The sequence below is a fragment of the Chamaea fasciata genome, unplaced genomic scaffold (genome assembly GCF_029207755.1).
Source record: "Chamaea fasciata isolate MVZ Bird 193981 ecotype frontalis unplaced genomic scaffold, bChaFas1.0.hap1 SCAF_11, whole genome shotgun sequence".
NCBI classification, from domain to species: Eukaryota; Metazoa; Chordata; class Aves; order Passeriformes; family Sylviidae; genus Chamaea; species Chamaea fasciata.
The window spans coordinates 7227391-7249521 of record NW_027094096.1 but is presented as its reverse complement, the minus strand read 5'-3'; the positions used below and the strand labels follow the sequence as shown (position 1 = coordinate 7249521).

Genomic DNA, 22131 nt, shown 5'->3' with positions numbered 1-22131 from the left:
GGATTTCACAGACGCGTGGATGTGGCACTCGGGGACTTGGGGCAGTGGTGGCCTTGGCAGTGCTTGACATGGGGAATGGTCGGACTTGACCTCAGAGGACTTTTCCAGCTTTACTGATCCCATGATTGCTGCTGCTGCTGGCACAGGGAAGCCCAGGTCTGTTCCAGAAACACATCACCAGGGAGGTTTTGCCATTCCAACTCCAACAAACACTTTATTCCCATCAGCCTCACCCGTCCTCACGGAGGACAGAGCGCAGGAGGGGAGAGAGCTTTTCCAGACTGGTTCCATGTGGAGGCAACGAGGGACAATCAAGGCCATGAAGAGCCATTCCCAAATTCCACCATGACCAAGGAGTCTTTGCTAAGCTGGTGCAACTTCAAATTTCTAACCAAGCCTTGACTTTTGGGACTTGGTAGTTAAGAGAGCCCACACAAAGGTCTCGAGAGACTCTTTTCCCAATCACTTGTGGGGCCTAACAGAGCCCAGTGCACTCCCAACAGCACCAGTGTTCCTGCCCCAAAACCAAACTCTGAACCAATACCACACTCTGGACTCAGAGGGGAAGGGGAGGAAGGGCTGGGATTAAAAATATCACCCCAAAACAACAGGAATTTGGACGAAATTTACACAAAGGACGTAAAAAGCAGGAGCAGCTATGAAAATATGTTGAGATGGCCAAGAAAAGTCACATCAAAATATATTTAAAAACCAGAAATTCCAATCCGTGTGGAATTTAAAACTCCTTTTCCCACCTATGTTTTCCTGCTTAAGGAATCTCTGTTGTTCCAGGACGTGGAACATGATAGGCAGCACCAGTTAAGTCCTGAAAAAGTGTTTCCCCAAACTCTGAGCACTTTCATAATTCACAAACCAAAGATGAGCTAAACCTCAACCATCGCCCCCCTCCCTCTTCCCCTTTCTACAGTGGGCAGGAGAAATCAAATCTGACTTTGCATTTCCAGGGAAGTCCAATTTTTCCACACATCAATATCCCTGCAATCCATTGTAGACCTTCTGCACTGATCCTTGCTTCAACAGCTGCTTGAGACCTGCAAGGGAAGGGAGAGTGTCACACACAAAGCACAGCAAAGATGTCAGGGTGACTTTCCCAACACTTCTTCCCCATTCCTGAAATCCCGTGCACAAAGCATTCCAAGGAACTGGCAGTTCAAGGATCTGCCAGTATCAAATTCTTACCAAACAGGCTAAAAGAGTGAGTCAGCCCTTAAATCCATAATAGCTCATCTCCTGGGGTCGGCAGGACAGGGAAGGGCTGGCAGGTCTCCACTGCTGCTTAAAGGGCAAGTCCACACGGAGCAGAGGAAGCAGAGTGGCAAGGGTGGATGATGTGTCACTGTTTTTCCAGAGATTAGAGAGGGAGTCCCCTCTGATTAACTCAGCCTGGTCACTCACTGCCCTGGAGCCCCTCAGACACAGCTCAGAGCAGCCTCAAAAACCACAGAGCCCAAAACAGGACCCAAAAAAGAGAGGGAAACTCCCAACACTGTGGGTGACCTTCAAATAACTAAAAGAAGGATATTGAGGGCTGGAGCGTGTCCTGAGAATGGAACAGAGCTGGGGAAGGGGCTGCAGCACCAGGAGCAGCTGAGGGAGCTGGGAAAGGAGCTCAGCCTGGAGAAAAGGAGGCTCAGGGGGAACCTTCTGGCTCTGCACAGCTCCCTGACAGAAGGGGACAGCCAGGGGGGGGGTCAGACTCTGCTCAGGGGAACAAGAGACAGGATGAGAGGAAATGGCCTCAAGTTGCTGCAGGGGAGGTTTAGATTGACTATCAGTAATGAAACCAACCAATTTACTGGTACAGAAGAAAATTCAAAACTTTTAGGCATGCAAGTCCTTCAGGAAATCCTGCTAAAAATGTTTGTCTCCCTGCAACCCTTGTCCTGTTTGTCTATCCTCATACCTTTTTGGTTACACATCCCCCTGTCCTTGAAAATCAGTGATGGGATGCATAAGGGTCACAGTAGCTATGTTAAAATACGGGAAAACTGTCCTGGAAGTAGTAACTGGAAGCAGGATGTCACTCTGCCAGGCAAGAACTTCTCATGCTGCTTGTCTGATGGCCAGAGATTCCTGAACTCTTTTCAGGAACACCAGGACAAAGGGAACCCCTGTCCAGAAGCTGCTCATTATTAGGAACAGGTAATTCTCCAAGGCAAATTAACTTCCTCTCCCGCATCCAGAGGAGGCTCCAAGTCACTTCCTGGCTGGTGGGTGAGAGGATGTGCCCCCTGGACGTGTGGTTCTTAAAAAGGAAGGCCGTAGCTGGAGAAAGGTGTGCTCCAGGAACCCTGAAAAAACTGGGATTAGCATAATCCCACACCTCATTTCCCAGCAGCTCCCACACCTCTGGCAGTGGCCTGCTGGCCTGAAGAACACCCTCAGTAGTGCACAGGATATTTCAACACATACCCGAGGTTTAATCAGGAATTCCAACCAGGAATCCTAACAATTGGTGCTACTGCATGTCAGCCACTTTTTACTGGAGCCTGAATTCAATCTTTCCTTTGAAATGTTGCTGATACCAACAAGAAGTGACAGGTTGCAGCACAGAGGGAGAGGCAGCTCTGATCAGCAGTGATCAAGTCCCAGTGCAGGAAAGAAGGGATATTATTTCTGTGACTCCAAAGCTCGTGGTGGTGCTCTTGGAGCCAGAGTATCTTCTGACAGCCCCAGGAGGCAGACATGTGGTCAGGAGATAAGAAATGAGGACCACTGCCAACAATAAGGAAAAAAGGGATGTTTTGAATTCTGAAGCCTACGGTTTTCCACTGAATGTACACTGAACTGCTGCCACACACAGGGATAGACCTATCACCTCATAAAACTCCTGAAATCATGGATGTTTGGAGATACCCAGCACACAGAAAGGCATCTGACTGCCTACCCAGTCATCTTCCCCTGGGAAATGTGGAATTGTTTTAGGAAGTAGAGAAACACCCAAGGGTCTGTGCCTGAACACACCCATGCCAGTGCCATCATCTCTCTGTTCCTGGATATCCGTAGAGGTGTGTGAGCAATTCTGTCAAAAACGTGGAGACTTCTGTCCCTGCTCCTTGCCCAGTGTCCTCTAAACTGCCAAGAGCAACAGCTGGAATAACCTCACATCTGTTTCAGAGCTGCTGTTGCCTGATGAAGCTTCTGGAAGGGCAGCAGAGCCTGGACTGAGACTCCACAGTGACGTGGAGTCACTGTGCCCTGTACAACACTCTTGGAACATGAGGAAAGGCAGAGGGATAAAACCAAAAACCAGGATCACTCTAAGCCCAGCCCAGAGGTACAGACCTCCCAGCCCAAACAGCTGCAGGAGGAGCTTTGGGACATCTGGAGCTGCAGCCACCAACTGGACTGCATAGGGCAGCTGGCACAGTGTGGCCAAGGCAGTAGCAAGTGCCAAGGGTAAAACAAAACCCACCCATGGCTTGGCTTCCCACTACAAACATCAGGAGTCCAGGGAATCATTAAAAGAAATTAATCCACTTCAGAAAAAGCCCTGGAAGAAGTTCTGGGGATGGGGATTTCCTGAAGAACTGCACTAGTACATGCCACGAAAATCTCTGTCCCGTGGCAGAGGATGAGGCCCTTGATTCCTACTCTGACAGGGAGCAGCAGAACCACAGAGGCTGCTGGAGCAAAGAATTCCCTGCTAGGAGTAAAGGATTTAAGGATTTACCCTCCTGGCAATTTTAGGATTCCTGCATGGTTCATCAGGTTTCCATATGAGCACTGAAGCTGAGCAGATCTGTCCTAGAGGGAGCAGGGTGGAAGAAGCTGTGGGGAGGAACAACCCTTCTCCTGATGCACTGTGACATTCCTGACCCTTGCAGCAGAGGGATTTCCACAAGTCTTCCCTCCAAGAAAGTAGCAGCAGGGCCTGGAAAACCCTTTGTGATCCCATTCCAGCCGAGGCAAAGCAGGCAGAGGCTGAGCCCAGCAAGGCTGTGGAGTCAGACAGACGGGCAGCACCAAAACAAAGCACCTGCAAACTTGCCAAGAGCTGCATTCCAGCAGCAGCACATCCCAACCTCAGCCACAACCGCAGCAGCCACGCTTCCTCACTTCCAAGGGAAGTGGGAGTTAATCCCAGGCCGTGAGCCAAGGGTGTTATGTTGGACAAGGGGCACAGGGACAGGACAGTCCCTCTGGATGAGCTGTGCCAGGTTCAGGCTGAGGGCTCTGGACACGCACCTTCCCGCTGCTCGGGCGTCAGCTGCTCCTTGGGGAACTCCACATCGAAGGTGATTATTAGGGAGCCTTTGATGTTGTTGTTATCAAAGTTTGGAAGACCTTCTCCCTTCTTCCACAGCTTGGCGCCAGGTTTTGTGGTTTTATCCCGCCCAATGTGCACCTGGCGAGGAAAGGAATTTTAGGACATTATTAGTGTTACAGGCTCAAGATCCCAAAATCACTGAGGTTGGGAAAGACTTCTGAGATCATTGACTGATCCCCACCTTGTCTATCAGAACAGAGCACTGAGGGCCACATCCAGATGTTCCTTGGATCCCTCAGCATGGCAACTCCACCACCTCCCTGGGCAGCCCTTGTTTCGTGTGTGCACCCCAATACTCCAACGCTCTTTCCAACCCACTGGAAAGCTCCAACTGGCATTGATTCCTTGCCAAAACCAGTGATATTTGATGGGTCCAGGCAGTTTTAATGGACACACGCCAGAACTACCACCACCCACTGCTGGGACAGCCTGGAAGTGAGGCACACACTGTGCACCCCTCATAGAAAGCCAATTTTGGCACCATGGGAATTGGCCTGGAATGCTCCAACAGAGGGAATACTGTAGATAACCAGACCCAGAGCAAGCCAACCCTCAGCATGGAGCTGCAGGTGAATTCGGGATGCACAAAACACCCTGGGCCTCACCTTGTGCCCATCCAAGTGGGCAATATCCATCTCAAAGCCTGTCAGTGCCTCGACCAGCGAGATTGTCACGTTTGTGTACAAGTCATCTCCTCTCCTTTCAAACACTGGGTGCCTGTGGAAATAAGAGCCATTGAGCTTTTCTCCTTCCCCAGTGGGGAAACAGGTCCTTGAGCTTCTTTCCTTCTATTTAGGAGTTTAGAGAAATCATAAATAGGAGGGGAAGTGAGGAATGAATCAAATTTAGCCTCATTTTCCTGTGTAAGATATGCACTGGTAAGTGCCTTTTCTATTTCTAGGGCACTGAGTGGTGAGGTGTGGCAAGAAGTCCTGACTCACACAACAATTTTCTTAGTAGTGCATTTCCTTACAATAGTGAGATTGTGTGCTAGGAAAAACGAGATATTTATTCTGAATCACACACAGTGAATTCAAGCCAAAAAAATTAAGATGCTTTGATAATTCCATTCCACTTTATCAGCATCAAGTCCAGCTGCTCCAGCACCATGAGGGCTGAGCATCCTACACAGCTCTGAGTGCCAGGCCTGCACCTGCCCTGCTGAAGGGCAAGCTCCATCTGGCCAAGCAAGAGCCTAACCAGGCCAGAGACTTACTTAAGAACTTTTATTCGGAAGCGCAAATCTCCTGGCTCCCCATCCACGTGGGGCTCACCTGTGGGGGAGAAAGAAAAGCGTTGTTTAAAGGAAATAGTTAGGAACAACTGGAGAGACGAGCAGGATATTACAGACTTGCAGCTCACAAGTCAAAGGAAAAAAAAAAAAAGCAACTAATTGATCTTTAGATAACTAAAATTCTGCTTAAACATATCCTAAAGAGCTTAGGGCTTTCTAACTGTTGCCTCAGCAAGGTCACACCTCTGCTGTTCTGGGAGACCTGTCTGCATGTGAACGATGTCCTTTAGTCACTGAAGGGCAGAGGAGATCCCTTCACAGGCTCAGGCCTGGAACAGATGCTCCTGCTCAAGTGTTATGCCAAACACCAGACTTAGAGCTGGCTTTGTTCATGTCCCCACTCCCAGCTAAGGGAATGGAACTGTGTTATCCAGACTTAGGAACATGCTCCTGGATTCCAGCAGATGCAGATGACACAGCACTTCCAACCCCATAGGGGGCTTGGGCACTGCCAGTGCCAGAGAACCATGGAAGAGAAGCAGCTCAGAGCTGAGCACACACTCACCTTCCCCAATGAAGGGATACTCCATGCCATCCCTCACCCCGGGCTCTATCTCCACCTCCAGCGTCCGCTCCTCATTCACCAGCCTGAAAACAGGAAGAGCAGCCCAGCACTCAGATTCTGATTTTATTTGTTTATTCCAACTTCATCTCAACTTTTAATTTGTGTCGCTGGGGTAAGGAGAACACCCCCACGAGCTCACACATGCTCTCCTTGCTCACATCTAAACCTAGAGGGTCAGAGCTGCCTTTCTGGTGAGCTGAGACTCAGGGAGTAGAGAAGGTGATGTTAAAAGCTCCCAAAGACACAGTCAGCATCAGGGTGTGTGGCTACACCAATGCATTCCACATCCAGTTGCTCCCATTCAGATTTAGCTGTGGAACTTCCACTGCAGTGTGACTGGGCAAGGATTAAAAGGCTGAAAGAGGAAACTGGGGAGCTCTACATCCAACAGATAAGGATAAAGAGTGGCTCCCTGGAAATGAGAACCCGGTGTTAAGCCTTCCCAAAGTCCCCAGTTCTTCCTGGGAATACAGGTCCGTTCCCCCACCTAGCGGTGGGTTTTGGAATAAACATCCCTACCTCACTACACAGAATCACGGAATTTACGATTTTGTGGAGCAGGAAAGAGCGCCAAACTCACTTGACGTTGGGACATTCATCACAAACAACTTCCTGAGTCATCTGGAAGCGCCCAGGGCCCAGCTGGGTGGTTCTCATCTCCTGCCTGCAGTTGCATTTCCGTTTGCCAGGTGCCTGTCTTGCCACTGGCTTGTTCCTGACAACCTGCAGGGAAGAGGGAGAGGTGGATGTCAGTTTTCCTGGGTCTCCACAAGGGTCTGGATTTCTCTGAACAGAGAATGGGAAGGGACCTTAAAGATCACCTAATTCCAGCCCCATGCCATGGGCAGGGACACTTTGTTGTGTGGTGCTGCCACATGTGGCCTCAGCAAAACACTGTCAAGTTTTCACCTTGTGATCACACACTGAACACCAGCAAAGCTCTCTCTGACATCACTATTGCCATTCTCTTTCCTTTCCCACACTTTTCCACACAGGAAAGGTAACACTAGGATGGAACACCCCACACTTTGGTCATGACACTTCCTTGTCCCACACAACAGGGAAATTATCTGGAGCGCCCGCAACAGCCACAACACAAAATCAACCAATGGAAAGCCAACGTGCAGACAGGAGGGACTGTCAGCACCAGAGACAGAGCTTGCTTAAAAGAAGATAATAATTTTCCACATATCCTTCTCAGTTATATAATCTGGAAGCATGCAGTGACATGTTTGGCCATAGAAGGAGACTGAAAAATCCTCAATGTGGTTTTGCAACAATTGCAGAATGAATTAGAAGCTTATGAAACAGCCCCTCAAATATCCCTAAATTCTACAGAGGGACAATTTACACCTCTTCCAACTGGGCTGCTGCACTATTTAAGCTGAGCCAATAAATCAGTATTATCACACTTCATGGAGACACTGCCAGATGCAAAAGGTGAATAAATATGTGGTTTCTTTAGTAAACTACAGAAAATAGCATCACAACATCCTCCACTACCAGACACAGAAAAGGAGCATCTATTTCAGCTCCAATTTTTGGGAGAAGACATTCTGAGCTCTGGTCAGGCACCCCAAACCTGGGAACACCTGGAAACACTGAGACAAGTAAACTTACTTCTACAAAGTTTCCTGAATACACCTCCTCCAGTGTGACCTCCAGGTCCACGATGATGTCACTTCCTCGGGGAATATTCCTGTCTTGCTGCCGAGGGTTTCCTCCAAACATGAATCCAAAGTCCCCAAAGAAGCTGGAGTCAAGCACATTGATCAGGAAGGAATTCTACGCAAATGCTTCTACTCCACTTAAAAACATCCTCCCCAGAGTCCTAAAGCTGCAGAGTAAACCCAGGAACCTCTTTTAGCTCCTGCAGAACACAACTAAAGCCTTCAAACAAAGCAGCCACTTTGGAAGAGCTTTCTGCACTAAAGAAAGCAAAATTTGGAGTAGAACACTCAAAATCTGACTTCTCCACACTGCACTGCTGCTCAGCAGTTTACACCAAAAGGTGTAAACTCTGAGGAGCACTGCAAGTCAGTGCTAGCAGGTTGGTTTTCAGTAGTTTGAGACAAGAGGGATGAGAAAAACTCCCTAGATGTCGCCCTGATTCTTTAACCATCTGAAGACTGTTTACCTATTTCTAGTGGAGTCTCTCACGAATGTAACATAAACAAGTAGATTGTTTTCATACTAGTCTGTGATGGACTGGTGAACTGACCACTAGGGTCAGAAAGGTGTTCCTCTCATCTACCAATCCTTGACCAAACTCCAAATCCTATTTAAATTACAAATGATAATAAACTTCCTCTTTCTCTGCTCACCTCTGAACCTGAGTGAGTGTGGTTCTTTCGTGTCCCTACCAGCGTCACCTAGGAATCCTGCATATTGTCCCTCAGAACAGAGCAGAGCAGCAGGGCAAGTCCTCACCCAGGATTACAGGAGCTGAGCAACTTCTGGAATTATTTTATGAAATTTATCTAAAGGGGGCAGAAGATCAGGGTCTGTCCAAGCAATGTGCAAATGCCTTTGGTTTTAAATGCTCCAAATTCTACAGGTGCTGTGCAAGTAACCACAGCATTGCTTTGCAGAAGGAAAAGTGTCCCCAAAGTGATGTGTGACAACAGGTTAAACCACAATCACACACAGATAACCTGAGAAAGTTTCCACATGTTTGAAGCAGGTGCTGCACCTGAAAAATCACCCACAGTGCCCAGAGGTGCCCATGTGGGAAGTCTCTACTGGTTCCTGCTTGCAGCAAAGAGTGCGGCACACCAAACCTGGAAATTCCATGTGGGATACCTGCTGTAAATGTGTTTCTTCAAATTCACAACTCATCAACATCAGTGACCCTGGGCCAGGTAAAAAGCCCATCAAAAGGGTGCTTGAGCATGACAGACTCAGAGCAGCAGCTGTAGGAAAGCCCAGAGGGGTTAAACCTTCTCCTTACTGGGAGAAGATGTCTCCGTGGGAGCTCTGGTGCCCATCCTTCAGGCCCTCCTCTCCATAGGCATCGTACTGCTTCCTCTTCTCCTCGTCTGACAGCACCTGGAAAAGGCAGGGATGCAGGAGAGGCTCATCTGGAGCTGAGGGGAGGTGTTGGACAAGGCTCTGAGGGCCCCCAGCACTTTTCACTGGGGACACTACAGGAGCCCTGCCTGCTGTGCTGTCTAGAAAAGTTAAGCCCATAACAAGCACATTTCATTCATTAAAAAAGCAGAAGAACCCAGAATACGTAAACATTGAGTTTATCTTAAATATTAAAAAAGAATCAGAATGAATAAATCAGATCCTACAAAGGAGGGCATGCTGAGACAAATAATCACATACCACCATCCCTGTGTCTCAGCCATGACTTTTAAACTCTGATTTTATTTCCTAAGTTTTGATTTTTGCTTTCTCCTGCCTTGGAGGTCCAGAAGTCTCTGGTCACATTTAGTCTCCCTTGCCCTTCCTCCCCCACTGATCATATTTGGAAAAGCCAGAGCTTGCAGGATGGCTTCCAGAAGGCTGCACAGGAGTGGGAACAGATGGAGAAGCAACTCAACAGGTGGAGAAGCAGCTAAAAGATGAAAACCAGCTGAATTTGGGGTGTCTGGAGAAGCTGCAGCTGCCCCTACCCTGGAAGTGTCCAAAGCGAGGTTGGACGGGGCTTGGAGCAATCTGGGATAGTGGGAGGTGTCCCTGCCCATGGCAGGGGGTGAGAGTGGATGAGCTTTAAGGTCCCTCCCATCTCAAACCATCCTGAGATTCTGTGGAATTATGAGCACTAATAAATGGTAGCAACAGGGAAAAAATCAGTGGTGACTTCACTACTTCCACCCAGCAGGTAAGGAGGGTTCAGTTGTCCCTTTGCACTTGGGATTCCCATGGAAACTCCTCCCAAATCCATCCTGAGGCTCCTGACTCTTTGCAGAAGAGCCCCAGCTCCCTCTCCTGGGATCAGTCTCCTTCCTAGTTGAAACACCTGAACACAGACCATGCAGCTTTGGGCTGGAACCACTGAGCCTGTGAAAATGAAGAGACTGAGCAGGTTCACTAACCTACTTTCCCCTCAGGTTTTTTTTGGAAAGCTTTGCCCTATTCAGCTACCCAGACCCTGAGAAGCAGTGCTGTTAACAGAGGCTCCGTGATGAGGAAAATTCTGGTTTATAAGGGACACCCAATTCTGGTTCCATTTTGCCCAAAACAACGAGATCAACTTGGTGTATCCCACAGCTAATTCAGCAGAAGGATTTCTGAGCTGTCCTGGCAAAACACAGATAAAGACCTTGCAGGGAGGGCATCAAAAGCTTCCTCCAAACCTCACACACATCAGTAGTGGATTTCTGTTTTGATTTCACAAGCATTTTTTCACTCAGCTTTTAAATAGAAAGAATAATCTCAACTGCTGGCAAACAGCTGGAACTGGAGGAAGAGGCAGAGAAGTCCTTTGCCAGCAGGAAGTGCCAACAAGATTCCAGATTACAGAGGCAGCACCAAGCTCACAGCTCCACATCCACCAATCCTGAGGTGCTGCAAATGACAGGGGATCACTTTTTTCCACAAAAAAAAAAAAGTCTTTATACTCCTTTTCCCTGTGATAATTAAGCCAGTTTATTCAAGTCTGAACTAAAAAGGGGTCCCAGCTCTGAGACAAAACTAAAGTGAGCAGTTTTCTTTCTCAACACAGAGAAATAAATGCCAGCTGGTTCTCTCACTTCCTCATCTGGGGAATATTTGCATATCTGAGGAACACCAGGGATGGAAGCAGGAGCCAGGCTACAAACCCTTTCCCCTGCAGCTGGATTTTCCCCAAAGAGCCCCAACCTCCCACCCGAAGAGCAAGTCATTGCTAACAATTTTTGCTAACAGAATTTTTCAGCACTCTCTTCCTCTGGGTCTCTCTGCTGCACAGGGGGGAGCAAGAGCAGATGGAGTCCCACAGTGACAGAAGGAGGACAAAAAGGACAGAAAACATGGAGGAAACAGCCTGCATTCCATCCCATGGCATGTACAGCCAAGGAAAGCAGGCTTTGACTTCAAACCCTTGGGCAACACAATAATCCATATTTGATTTATTCAATGCACTGTGCTATTAGTGTGAGGGATCATTTGCATGCCACAACATCATCATGGAATAACAGGAATCCTCCTGTGAGCCACAATTACTTTTTTCACTTAATATCCTCTAAACCCAAGGGCAGCACCTTTCACTTCCCACCAGCTCAGACTAACCCCAGCCAGGCCCTACAACACTTGGAGCTGCTGCACCTCCACTTCTCCCTTGAGGAACTGGGAATAAATCCCAAACAACTTTAAGCTGGTGTCTTGGCTTCCTCCTGGCTGAGAGAGCTGAGGTGTTGGCTTGTCCTCTGGCAGGAGCAGCTCTCCAAGCAAGCTGATACGCTCTGGATCTTTGTTTTTCATTTGGGACAGAATCTGGAATTGGGTGTATTAACAGGGGCAGGATGGGATTTGGTGTAGTCACAGGGGGAGCATGGAAATAGAGGAGAAGGAGAAGAAAGGTGATTTGATGGGGAAGGTGTCCCTGCCCACGGCAAAGGGATGGAATGGGATCATCTTTAAGTCCCTTCCAACCAAACCATCCCGGGATTCTGTCATAATCAAAGGTGTAGGATGGGATTCAACATATTAACATGGGGAAAATGGAATTTCACAGAGGAAGGATGGATTCCAGCTGCACCTTACAGAAGAGCCTCTACATTCCCTACAAACCTCCCTTCCCATCCCCTGAACGCTACAGGATGAATCCTCGTGAGTCTCAATGGCCGAGCTCCAGCCTATTTTCCTACGAGCCCCATCCACCCTTCCCGGCCCGGGGAGGACATTCCCGGCCTCACCTCGTAGGCGGCGCCCAGGTCCTGGAACTTCTCCTGCGCCCGGGGGTCGTCGGGGTTCCTGTCGGGATGGAGCTGCAGCGCCAGTTTGCGATAGGCCTTCTTGATGTCCTTGATGGAGGCGCCGCGGGACACCCCCAGGATCTTGTAGAAGTCTCTCCTGCCGTGAGGGGAGGGAGAACGGGAGGGGAAGGGGAAGGGAACAGGGAGAGGGTGAAGGAGAACGGGGATGGGAGAGGGAGGGAGGGGGCGGGGATGGGAGGGAGACGGGAGGGCAAACGGGCCACGGGAGAGGGGTGAGGGGAAACAGCAGAGAGGAGAGCGATGAGGGGAAGGCAGCGGGGTCCCGTCAGCGCCGCGGCCGCCGACCCTGAGCAGGGGGCAGGCCCGGTGCTGAGGCGGAACCCCCCCGGGCTGTGGGCGCGGCCCGGCGCACTCACCCCGCGGCGGCCTCCCCGCAGAGGCACAGCAGGAGCAGGCAGAGGCGGCCGATCCAGGCGGGGGCCATGGCGGGCCCGGCCCTGCCGGCTGAGGGAGAGCGGCGGGAGCGGCGCGTCCGGGCGGCTCCGCAGCGCCCCGGCCCCGGCGGCCGCCGCCAGCCAATGGCAGCGCGGGGTGTTTCCCGCCAGCCAATCCGAGCGCGCCGCCGCGCGCCGCCAGCCAATGGGCTGCTCACACTTCACCACCGCCGGCCAATCGCCTGCCGGAGCGTCGCCGCCGAGCGCGCCGGCCACGCCCCACCAGCCCTCCGGGGTGACTTCCTTCCGAACAGCCAATCAGCGAGCGCTTTGCTTTTTCCCGCCTCCGCGCCGGCAGCAGCAGCCAATGGGCAGCGGCTCCCGGCGGGAGGGCAGGGCCGTCTCTATGGTGCCCGCGGCGGAAGCCGGAAGCGGCGGCGGCGGCGATGGCGGCGGCGGGGCCGGTGCGGCTGTGGGTGCGCACGGAGCCGTTCCTGGTGGGAGCGCTCCCGGCCCCGCCGCCCGCCCGCCTCACCCCGCACTACCTCCGCAAGGCGGCCGCCTACGCCCGCGCGCGGGCGGACCAGGGCTGCTTCCCGCGGCTGCGCTGGCCCTCCTGGCGGCACATCGCCTGCGGGAAGCTGCAGCTCAGCCGCGAGATCGCCTGGCTCTACTTCGAGCTCTTCCGCGGCCTCCCGGGGCCCGCCCCGCCGCTCCGCCTGCGCTGGGCCGACGCTGAGGCGGCCTGCGCCAGCGCCGAGGAGCTGGAGCGGGAGCGGAGCAAGGCAAGAGCCCGGGCCCGGCCTAAGGCGAGGGGAACCCGACCCCGCCTGAAGGGGAGCCCAGCCCGGCCTGACCCCTCTCTGTCTCTCCCGTGCTCTCCAGCTCTCCGTGGACACTCTGCAGTTCCTGCTCTTCCTGTACGTGCAGCAGCTCCACAAGGTTTCCCTGCGGCGATCTCTGCTCGGGGACGAGTGGCCCAGCCCCAGGACCAAGTCTCCCGGCCTGGGGGCCGGGAAATCGGCCGGCGGGAACAAGGTACCCGTGCCTGTGGGCTTCTCCCCCTGCAGGAGCCGCTCCTCTGTGGGGAGCTGCTTTGGGAGGGGTTGGAAAGGCGCTGGTTGGTCCCTGGGAGGGTTTCGCCTGTAGCCAAGTGTGAGCGCGGGTCCAGCTGCGGGATTCCTGTTCCGTAGTAAACGAAGTGAAGTTGTGATTGCTACAGTTTATAAAAAGGTTTATTTTAAGTTTTCCGTGAGGCTTTCCCCGACTGAATATTCCTTAAGGGTATTGGCAGGTGTCCTTTCAAAGAAGCTACAGCCTTATTGCTTTATTAGTTAAGCAGGAAGCTCTCCTCATGCTCATAGCGCCTTTCCCACGATCCAGTGTGGAGTTTGGGATCCCAGGGCGTTCCCTGGCATCACATCCTGCTTCTGGAATGGGATTTGGTTGTTCAGCTGTAGGTCACTCGCGTAGAAACACTGTTTCCTTTTAAAATCCTGCCGGGTATTTAGGGAGGAGGGAGTTGCCCGTGTCCATTGGCAGCTCTCGGTGGGAGAATGAGTTACAATTTGCAACTCTGTGTAAGGCCGTGCAAAGCTCTGGAATTCTGGTGCAGTCCTGCTGCTGTGAGCAGGATGAGCTGGTGAAATGTAGCTTGGGGCAAGCTGGAATCGTTAAAAATAGGGGCTGGGTGACTTTATCCTGAAATGTTGAACAGAAGTGGTGAGGACAGGGTGTAATCACAGCTGTGTGTTCCTTCAGCAAAACTCAGCTTTATGAAGCTCTGCCAGAATTCCAGCTTTTTTTGGGCTGGAGCCCTTTAAAATATGAAATGAGGATTCTTTCAGAGGATTTGATTTATTGGTGCATTCATAGGGGAGAAATGACCTTCTGCTTTTTATCTTGGAAAGTGGCACTGAATCCTGGCTGCAGGTCTGGCCCAGCTGCAGGGATTTTCCAGTGGAGCAGCTCCAAGACCTTGAATGACAGTTATTGGTTTGTTTCCTCCCTTCAAATGCCAGCAGCAGTGGCCTGGATTTGTGTAGGACTCGAGAAGAGCCCGGTGCTGCTCTCTAGAAGGAAATACTTGGTACTTGAGTTAGAATGTTTTATTTTGAGTTTTTGGGGGGAGGTGTCTTCGAAGCTTTGGGAGAGCAGAGCAGCAGGAGGGAGCAGGAATGAGCAGTGTGTCTGGCTGGGTTTCCTCCCTCTAGAAGGATTCTAAGCAAGGGTTTGTATATATGATGTCCACGGAGCTTCTCAGCTTGGAGAACTCACCCCCTTTTGTGTTTTCCTCCAGAACTGGAATGACCAGGAGCACCTTGCCTTCGTGCAGAGCCACCTGTTGGACATGCTGGAGCTGCTGCTGGAGCCAGAGCAGCTCTCAGCCTCCTCCCATTCCAGCTGCAGCAGCCTGGTGTCCTTTGAAGCCGTGTGTGCCCTCAGCTTCCTGCTGGAGGGCACCGTCAGCAACTCCAGCGCCGTCCGGCCCCTCCACGAGCTGGCCCTCAGGCAGTCCTGCCATGGCCACAATGGCTATTCCAAGGTGTCCAGAACCTTCTCCCTGCCCAAGCTGGAGAGCTGGCTGCGCTCCTCCCTCACAGCTAATCCCCTGGGAATGTCTGTCTGCCTCAAGGCTGGGAAAAAGCTGGCATGGGCACAGCAAGGTGGGGAAAAAAAAAAAACGAAACCAAAACTGCTGGGAAGCTGTTGTTAGAAAGACAGAAAAATAAGACAGAATTTCTGTCTTGGAAAGATAGAAATATTGGGGGGGGGGGGGGGAATGGGAATGTGGGGGGAAATAGGAATATGTGGGCAAAATAGAGGTGTATAGAAACATACAGAAATATGGCAAATAGAAATATGGAAAAATAGAAGCAGAAGTATATGGAAATATACTTGGAAATATATATATGTTTATATATCAATATATACATATATTTATATAAATAGACATATTTATAATAACATATACATATTTTTATATACAGAAATATATAGAAATATACAAAAATAGAAGTACGAAAGTGTAGAGAAATAAAAAAATAGAAATGTAGTAAATTAGGAATACAGAAATAATTTTAGAGATACAGAAAAATAAATATAGATAAATAGTACAAATAAAATTTAGGGGAAAAATAAGCCCAGAATTGGGAACTTGGTTCCTGTTGCTTGCCAGGGATCTGGCAATGGAGTGGGACCTGGTCTAGGTTTCCTTGTCTCCAGTCCAGCCCCTCTCCTTCAGGGACATGGCAGTGGAGTCAAGGCACTTTCCCCCTTAGGATAAGGAATTCAGCTCAATGCTTTGTTGCCCTGACTGCAGGATCCCAAGAGGGGCAGTGGGTTAGTGAGGATGGGGAAGGGCTTAAGGATTGTGTCCTAGAGGGAGCATTTCCCTTTCTAAAACACACAAATTTCCTTCTTAAAACCTGCCCTCAGGATCTTCCTGTTAAGGTGAGTCTTGTGTTCAGGAGCAGGCTTGTGGAACTGGAGATTCTTTGCTCAGGGCTGGTTGGAGCTTGTGGGAAGCTTTGGCTGCTCCTAAGTAATCTTGAAGTGGTTTTGATCCTTCAGGGTCTCTCAGTTTTGGAGATTTCTGGTGCCTCGAGCTGCTGACCTGCCCAGGAGGCATCAGGGATGGTGTGACTGGTGTGGGAAGTACCATCATTGAACCGGGGGCTGATTATTTTCCTGAGGGATTGCTGGACCCAGAACTGTTGTGGACTTTGTTTTGCAGTGGAAGGAACAACCAGGAGAGCCAAGATTGCCTGCAGTGCCCGTGTGGTGCCAGAGGTGTCCCCCATGGTGATCATGAGCCAGGTGTACAGGCAGACCCTCGCCAAGAGCTCGGACACTCTGGTGGGGGCTCACGTCAGGATCCATCGCTGCAACGAGTCCTTCATCTACCTCCTGTCCCCTCTGCGGTGAGTTTGGTTTCTCCTGGGACACTGCTGAACTCCTGGCTGACCAGGAGTGTGTTCTGAGGGCCAGGAGGCCAATGGGATCCTGGGGGGCATTAGGGAGAGCATTCCCAGTAGGTCAGGGAGTGATCCTGCCCCTCTGCTCAGCCCTGTGAGGCACAGCTGGGGTGCTGTGTTCAGGTCTGGGTTCCTCAGGAGGGACAAGGAGCTCCTGAGAGGGTCCAGTGGATGGTATGGAGATGACAAAAGGGATGGGAGCATCTCCCTGACAGGGAAAGGCTGAGGGAGCTGGGCCTGGATAGTCTGGAGAAGACCAGACTGAGAGAGGATCCCATCAATCCATATAGAGATCTCCAGGGGGTGCCAGAGGGTGGTGTCAGGCTGTGCTCAGAGGTGCCAAGGACAGGAGCAGTGGCCATAAACTAAAACACAACAAATTTCACCTCAACATGAGGAAGAACTTCCTTCCATGGAGGGTGGCAGAGCACTGCTGCAGCTGCCCAGGGAGGACGTGGAGTCTCCCTCTCTGGGGACATTCCAAACCCACCTGGACGCCTTCCTGTGTCACCTGCTGCAGGTGACCCTGCCTTGGATTAGATGGAGCTTCCTTCCAACCCTGATGATTCTGTATTTCTTTGGCAGATCCGTGACCATCGAGAAGTGCAGGAACAGCACCTTTGTCCTGGGCCCCGTGGAGACGTCGGTCCACGTCCAGAGCTGTGACAACGTCAAGGTCATCGTGGTTTGCCATCGCTTGTCCATTTCATCCACCACCGGCTGTACTTTCCACACCCTCACACCCACGCAGCCCCTCATCCTGTCGGGGAACCAGGCAGTCAGCTTTGCCCCTTTCCACACCCATTATCCCATGCTGGAAGACCACATGGCTCGGGTGGGCCTGGCCACTCTGCCCAACTACTGGGACAGCCCCATGCTGGTGTGCAGGGACAGCGGTGACACCGGCGTCTTCCGCCTCCTGCCGCCCTCAGACTTCTACACCTTTGTGATTCCCTTTGAGATGGAAGGAGACACCACAGAGACCCCAGGGGGGCTTCCCCAGGAGTACCAGGAGGCTCTGAGGCAGCGGGAGCAGGAGGTCCAGGTGTGGCAGCGCATGGTGAAGGAGGCAGGGCTGACCAGGTGAGCACTCCCAGAAAGGGCAGACAGAGCTCGGCCATGTGGACAGAGGGTTGTTTGATGGGGCTCCACAGAAATCCCTGTAGGATGGGTTGGGTTCTGTGAGCCGTGTCTTGCAGGCCAGTCCTAGAGCATTAGTAATTAGCAATCTTGGGATTCGGCTTGGTAAGGTGGGAAGAGTAATGCTCACAGGCATAGCTCAGAGTTGTAGGATCCCAAAATGCTTTGGGTTGGAAGGGACCTTAAAGCTCACCCAGTTCCACCCCCTGCTGTGGAACACTTTCCACTAGCCCAAGTTGCTCCAAGCCATGTCCAACCTCACCTTGAACAGTTCAGGGATGGGGCAGCCACAGCTTCTCTGAGCAACCTGTGCCAGGGCCTCACCACCCTCACAGTGAGGAATTCCTCCCCCAAATCCCATCTAATGCTGCCCTCTGACAGTGGGAAGCCATTCCCCTATGTTCTGTCATTCCAGTACCTTCTACAAAGTCTCTCTCCAGCTCTCTTGGAGCCTCTGTAGGCACTGAAAGGGGCTCTGAGGTCTCCCTGGAGCCTTTTCTTCTCCAGGTGAACACCCCCAGCTCTCCCAGCCTGGCTCCAGAGCAGAGGGGCTCCAGCCCCTGGCACACCTCCATGGCCTCCTCTGGATTCCAGCAGCAGCACATCCTTGCTATGCTGGGTATCCCAGAGCTGAGGGCAGCTCTGCAGGTGGGGCCCCACCAAGTGGAGTGAAGGGGGAACAATCCCCTCCCTTGCCCACGCTGCTCCTAAGGAGGTGCTTTCTCATGGCTGCGTTTTCCCAGCCTGTGAGTCTCCAGGAAAAGCATTCCCAGGTACTGCTGAGATGAGGGATCCACCCTGGCACTGGATTGGGCCAGGGCTGGGTGTGCAGCTGCCTGGGGTCCCTCTTAGCCCAACCTTCACCTTGGGATTGAAGCTGGTAATGACTGTCCCAGCCCTTGGTGAGGTGAGCTGGGAATGCGCATGTGGATCATTGCAGCAGATCACCTTGTGGCCAGTAGCTTTTAAATTCCTCCGGAGCAGATCAATCCTCTGCTCAGCTTCCTGGGCAAGCACAGAATGGGGATAAAACCCCATTTCAAACATCTGTTGTTCTCCCAGGGCTGCTGCTTCCCACCACAGTTTTGGGAAGGTGTTTGGCCTGTCAAAACCTTCCTGTGAAAGGAGTGTGAGGAAATAGGGATGATGTGCTTAGAATTGCCGTCGTCTGCCGCAGTCACAGGAGGCAAGAGCTCGCTGCTTATTCCATAAAAGGGGGGAAACTCTGGTAAGTTTAGAAGCTTATTGCAAAGAAACTGGGCAGCTGACAGTGGAAAATGTCTGTTGTCTCCTGCAGGCACGCAAACAAGAAGGGAGACAAGTAGGAAGCTTAGAGCAAACAGGATATCAGGCTTGTAGAAAGAAAAAAGCTGCTGTGCTCAAGCGGGGAGGTGAAAGAGAGTGTTAGAAATAAGAAGACATCTTTCAAGAAGTTGAAGTTGTCTGATTGAGGAAAGTGGGGCAAAAAAAGAATGTAAATCCTGCCAGGCTGAAAGTAAAACCTCCCTAAGACAGGACCAAGAAGACAGCTTGAGGAACAACTTGCAAAAGCATAAAATCCTGTTTATTCATTTTCCGAGCGTATCAGACAGAAAGTCTTTTAGGGTCAGTAGCAGATCAAGGTAGAGAAAAAAGCTCTTGGAGAAGATAAATCCACAAGGAAAAAAAGAAGAGGCTGCCTTTGTGTTCAGTGGGGAGGAATTTGGGTTAGTTTGTGTCCCAGAACCCTGCTTTTGGGCAATGGCTCAAATGGAAGAGAATGTACAGACAGCAGCCTTAACTTGAAAAAAGGATGTGGATACATGAAGCCTGTCTGAGGCTGAGTGGGACAAAACTGAATAGAATGGCCTGAATTGGAAGGGACCTTAAAAACTCAACCAGATTCTACCCCCTGCCATGGGCAGGGACACTTTCTGCTATTCCAGGTTGCTCCAAGCCTTTTCCAGCCTGGCCTTGGACACTTCCAGGGATCCATGGGCAGCCACAGCTTCTCTTGGCACCCTGTGCCAGGGCTTCTCCACCCTCACAGGGAAGAATTTCCTTCCCAATATCCCATCTGACCCTGCTCTCTGGCAGTGGGAAGCCATTTCCCCTTGTGCTGTCACTTCAGGCTCTTAGAAAGAGTCTCTCTCCATGTTTCTTGTAGCTCCTTTAGGCACTTGAAGGCCACAATGATATCACCCTGAAGCTTCTCTTCTCCCAATCTCCCAGCCTTTCCTTAGAAGAGGGGTGCTCCGTCCCTCTGATCACCTTTGTGGTCTCCTCTGGAGGCGGTTTCCTGCTTTTCCCAGTACAGAAGGGGGTCAGCACATCAAATTAGGAATGGGTTTAATGCAAAATAACATAAAATCTCCAGGATATTGAAAAATGTTTTTGGTCTTTGGTGTTCAGAAATTGCGTAAACTGCTTGAAAAAATCCATCAGGAGCTACTCAACACCTGTGCCACCTTTGTCTTAAGAAATTCCAGATGTGAGCTAATGCCAGAGGACTGGGATGCCATTCTGGAGGTGTTTTTGGACATCTGACCAGTGCCAGTTAACCTGAGCTGAGTGGCCCACCCTCTTACTGCTGAGCTTGACAAAAACACCCCAGAAGTTCATGATGAGCAACAGGAATGATGTGAGCTGTGTTTATAGGTGCATTTTTTCCCTGATCTCCATCCTCTCCAGCACTGTCAGAACAGGATTTTGTGTCCTTAGTGCTTAAGCACTGGTTGCTAACTTAGTTTTCTCCCTTTCCAGACAGTTTTCCCCTAAGGGGAAAGTGGAGGCAGCCCTGGAGCAGGGTGGTTGTGGTGATGGGATGGGGAATTCTGTATGACTTCTCCAGCTCCACCTGGTTCTGCCTTTGGGGTTCATCATTATCACATTTGCTTGCTAAAAACCTTTTCTGGTTGTCTCTGCAAGGTTCAGGAACCAAGCCTGGCTCTTCCTGATGCATCCGGAGGTTTGTTTGGATAGTGGAGACGTGGTAGAAGTGTAATACTGTAAATAAATGTGATTTTTTCATACTTCCCCGCTGATGTTTCTGTTTCAGGGATCAGAGGAAACAGTTCCAGACGTTGGTAGAGAACAAATTCTATGAGTGGCTGGTTGAGACGGGAAACCGGCAGCAGCTGGACAGCCTGGTTCCTCCTGCTGTGGGCTCCAAGCAGGCAGCAGGATAACATCCCTGGGCAGGATAACATGCCTGGGCAGCAGAAGGAAAGGGAGGTGAGTAAAAGGCCTCCTTCTCTTGCTTCTTCTCTCCCCCCAAGAACTGTCCCATGTTTCTGTGCACAGCCAAGGCAGAGGTAGGAAAAGCAGGAGCATGTTGGGTGAATTTTCTCACAAGAGCCTGGCATTTGGGTTTAGTTCTTACTTTCCTGTCAAAACCCATTTTCAGCTGAAGTCTGTGTCCTCGGCACTGCCTTGTTGTCAAGTTTGATTTGTTGGAGGCATCTGCAAGGCAGATGTACGTAATGTGATATAAAACTGATTGGAATAGCTGCTCTTTCAAAGAAACTCTGTGTATTGATGTCTGCCCATCTCACTTTTTGCTCAAAAGAGTTGAGTGATACTTTTGGTCGTTCTTTCAGTGAGACTTTTGGGTAATTCTTACAATGAGACTTTGGATAATTCTCACTTACTGTTCCCAAGCAGAAGTGGTTTAGGAGCTGGAGACCTGCCCTTATTGTGCTCTTCTGCCATTGCATGTTTCAAACCATTAGAAAATGCTTTTATTTTTGATTTAGCCTTTTGAATTCCTTTTCCTTTGCTGGTGTTAGAAATAAAATTGTCTCCTTTTATTTTGTTCCAGAGTTCTGGGAACAGGCAGCGGTCCTCTCAGCCAAGCTCTCATTAAGACTTTGTGGCCATCCCACCTGCAACCACTGGATGTGACACACAGCCCTGGTGTGGATGGGACTGCACTGCTGCCTTCCCAGGAATGTGCTGCAGCCATGCTGTTGGTGATTGGGGGAAGATGAAGTGTGCCTTGCTGCAGAGCTGTCACCACAGTTTGTGTCCATGATGGGCAGGTGTCCAGCACACCAGGTTTCCTGGGACAAAGCTGGATGCAGGCCCTGGGCATCACGTGCATCCTCATGGTACAAACCAGCTGTGCTGTTTTTATAAATGTGAAAAAGAAATGTTGAAATGTTTTTTTTATGGATGAAATCCAACAGGTTATTTTTTTAAAATGAAGATGGCACTTTTGTGAAGATGAATTTTTGTATGTGGTTGCGTTGTTTTCACAAACGTCAATAAACCAGAGTTGCTGGATAAACCTGGCATGTGTCCTGGGGAAGGGGTTTTACCTGTACAGTTGGTCTTAGAGGGGCACAGCATCTTTTATCTTGATGAAATGTGAACCTGTCAGAGAGAGAAACTGCTAATTTATTAGGAAAGTGGGGCAAAAAAAGAATGTAAGTCCTGCCAGGCTGAAAGTAAAACTCCTGTAAAGTTCAGCCATGGAGCTAAATGCTGCCCTGGCACAAGGTTTTGGTACAAGCCCTATTCCTCTCTCTCTAATTTTCATAAAGATTATCAGCTTGAATAAGCACCATTCTCTTGTGCTGGTGGGAT

The 22131-nt window shown here is 50.6% G+C and overlaps 2 protein-coding genes across 2 annotated transcripts; one reads left to right on the top strand and one right to left on the bottom strand.

Moving 5' to 3' along the window:
* Window positions 1-186: 186 nt before the first annotated feature.
* DNAJB11 (DnaJ heat shock protein family (Hsp40) member B11) lies at window positions 187-12547 on the bottom strand. The gene is made up of 10 exons (XM_066194173.1): window positions 12431-12547; window positions 11994-12150; window positions 9101-9198; window positions 7771-7903; window positions 6731-6873; window positions 6091-6173; window positions 5508-5565; window positions 4897-5008; window positions 4210-4369; window positions 187-1052 (listed from the first exon to the last, which is right to left on the bottom strand). The coding sequence occupies exons 1-10, from the start codon at window positions 12496-12498 to the stop codon at window positions 988-990; spliced, it is 1077 nt and encodes a 358-aa protein (XP_066050270.1). The 5' UTR covers window positions 12499-12547; the 3' UTR covers window positions 187-987.
* Window positions 12548-12894: 347 nt separating this feature from the next.
* On the top strand, window positions 12895-21837 carry TBCCD1 (TBCC domain containing 1). The gene is made up of 7 exons (XM_066194172.1): window positions 12895-13233; window positions 13334-13486; window positions 14748-15114; window positions 16185-16371; window positions 17011-17508; window positions 20603-20778; window positions 21365-21837. The coding sequence occupies exons 1-6, from the start codon at window positions 12895-12897 to the stop codon at window positions 20730-20732; spliced, it is 1674 nt and encodes a 557-aa protein (XP_066050269.1). The 3' UTR covers window positions 20733-20778; window positions 21365-21837.
* Window positions 21838-22131: the final 294 nt, after the last annotated feature.

What these genes read in the sequence shown, in the direction of transcription:
- DNAJB11 (XM_066194173.1), bottom strand. Translation starts at nt 12,498, where the DNA reads ATGGCCCCCGCCTGGATCGGCCGCCTCTGCCTGCTCCTGCTGTGCCTC. An exon ending in GTATCCCTTCATTGGGGAAG is followed by an intron (nt 5,566 to 6,090) that starts GTGAGTGTGTGC and finishes TCTCCCCCACAG; the next exon opens with GTGAGCCCCACGTGGATGGG. An exon ending in TTCCGAATAAAAGTTCTTAA is followed by an intron (nt 5,009 to 5,507) that starts GTAAGTCTCTGG and finishes TTATTTCCACAG; the next exon opens with GCACCCAGTGTTTGAAAGGA.
- TBCCD1 (XM_066194172.1), top strand. Translation starts at nt 12,895, where the DNA reads ATGGCGGCGGCGGGGCCGGTGCGGCTGTGGGTGCGCACGGAGCCGTTC. An exon ending in TACCTCCTGTCCCCTCTGCG is followed by an intron (nt 16,372 to 17,010) that starts GTGAGTTTGGTT and finishes TTTCTTTGGCAG; the next exon opens with ATCCGTGACCATCGAGAAGT. An exon ending in AAGGAGGCAGGGCTGACCAG is followed by an intron (nt 17,509 to 20,602) that starts GTGAGCACTCCC and finishes TTTCTGTTTCAG; the next exon opens with GGATCAGAGGAAACAGTTCC.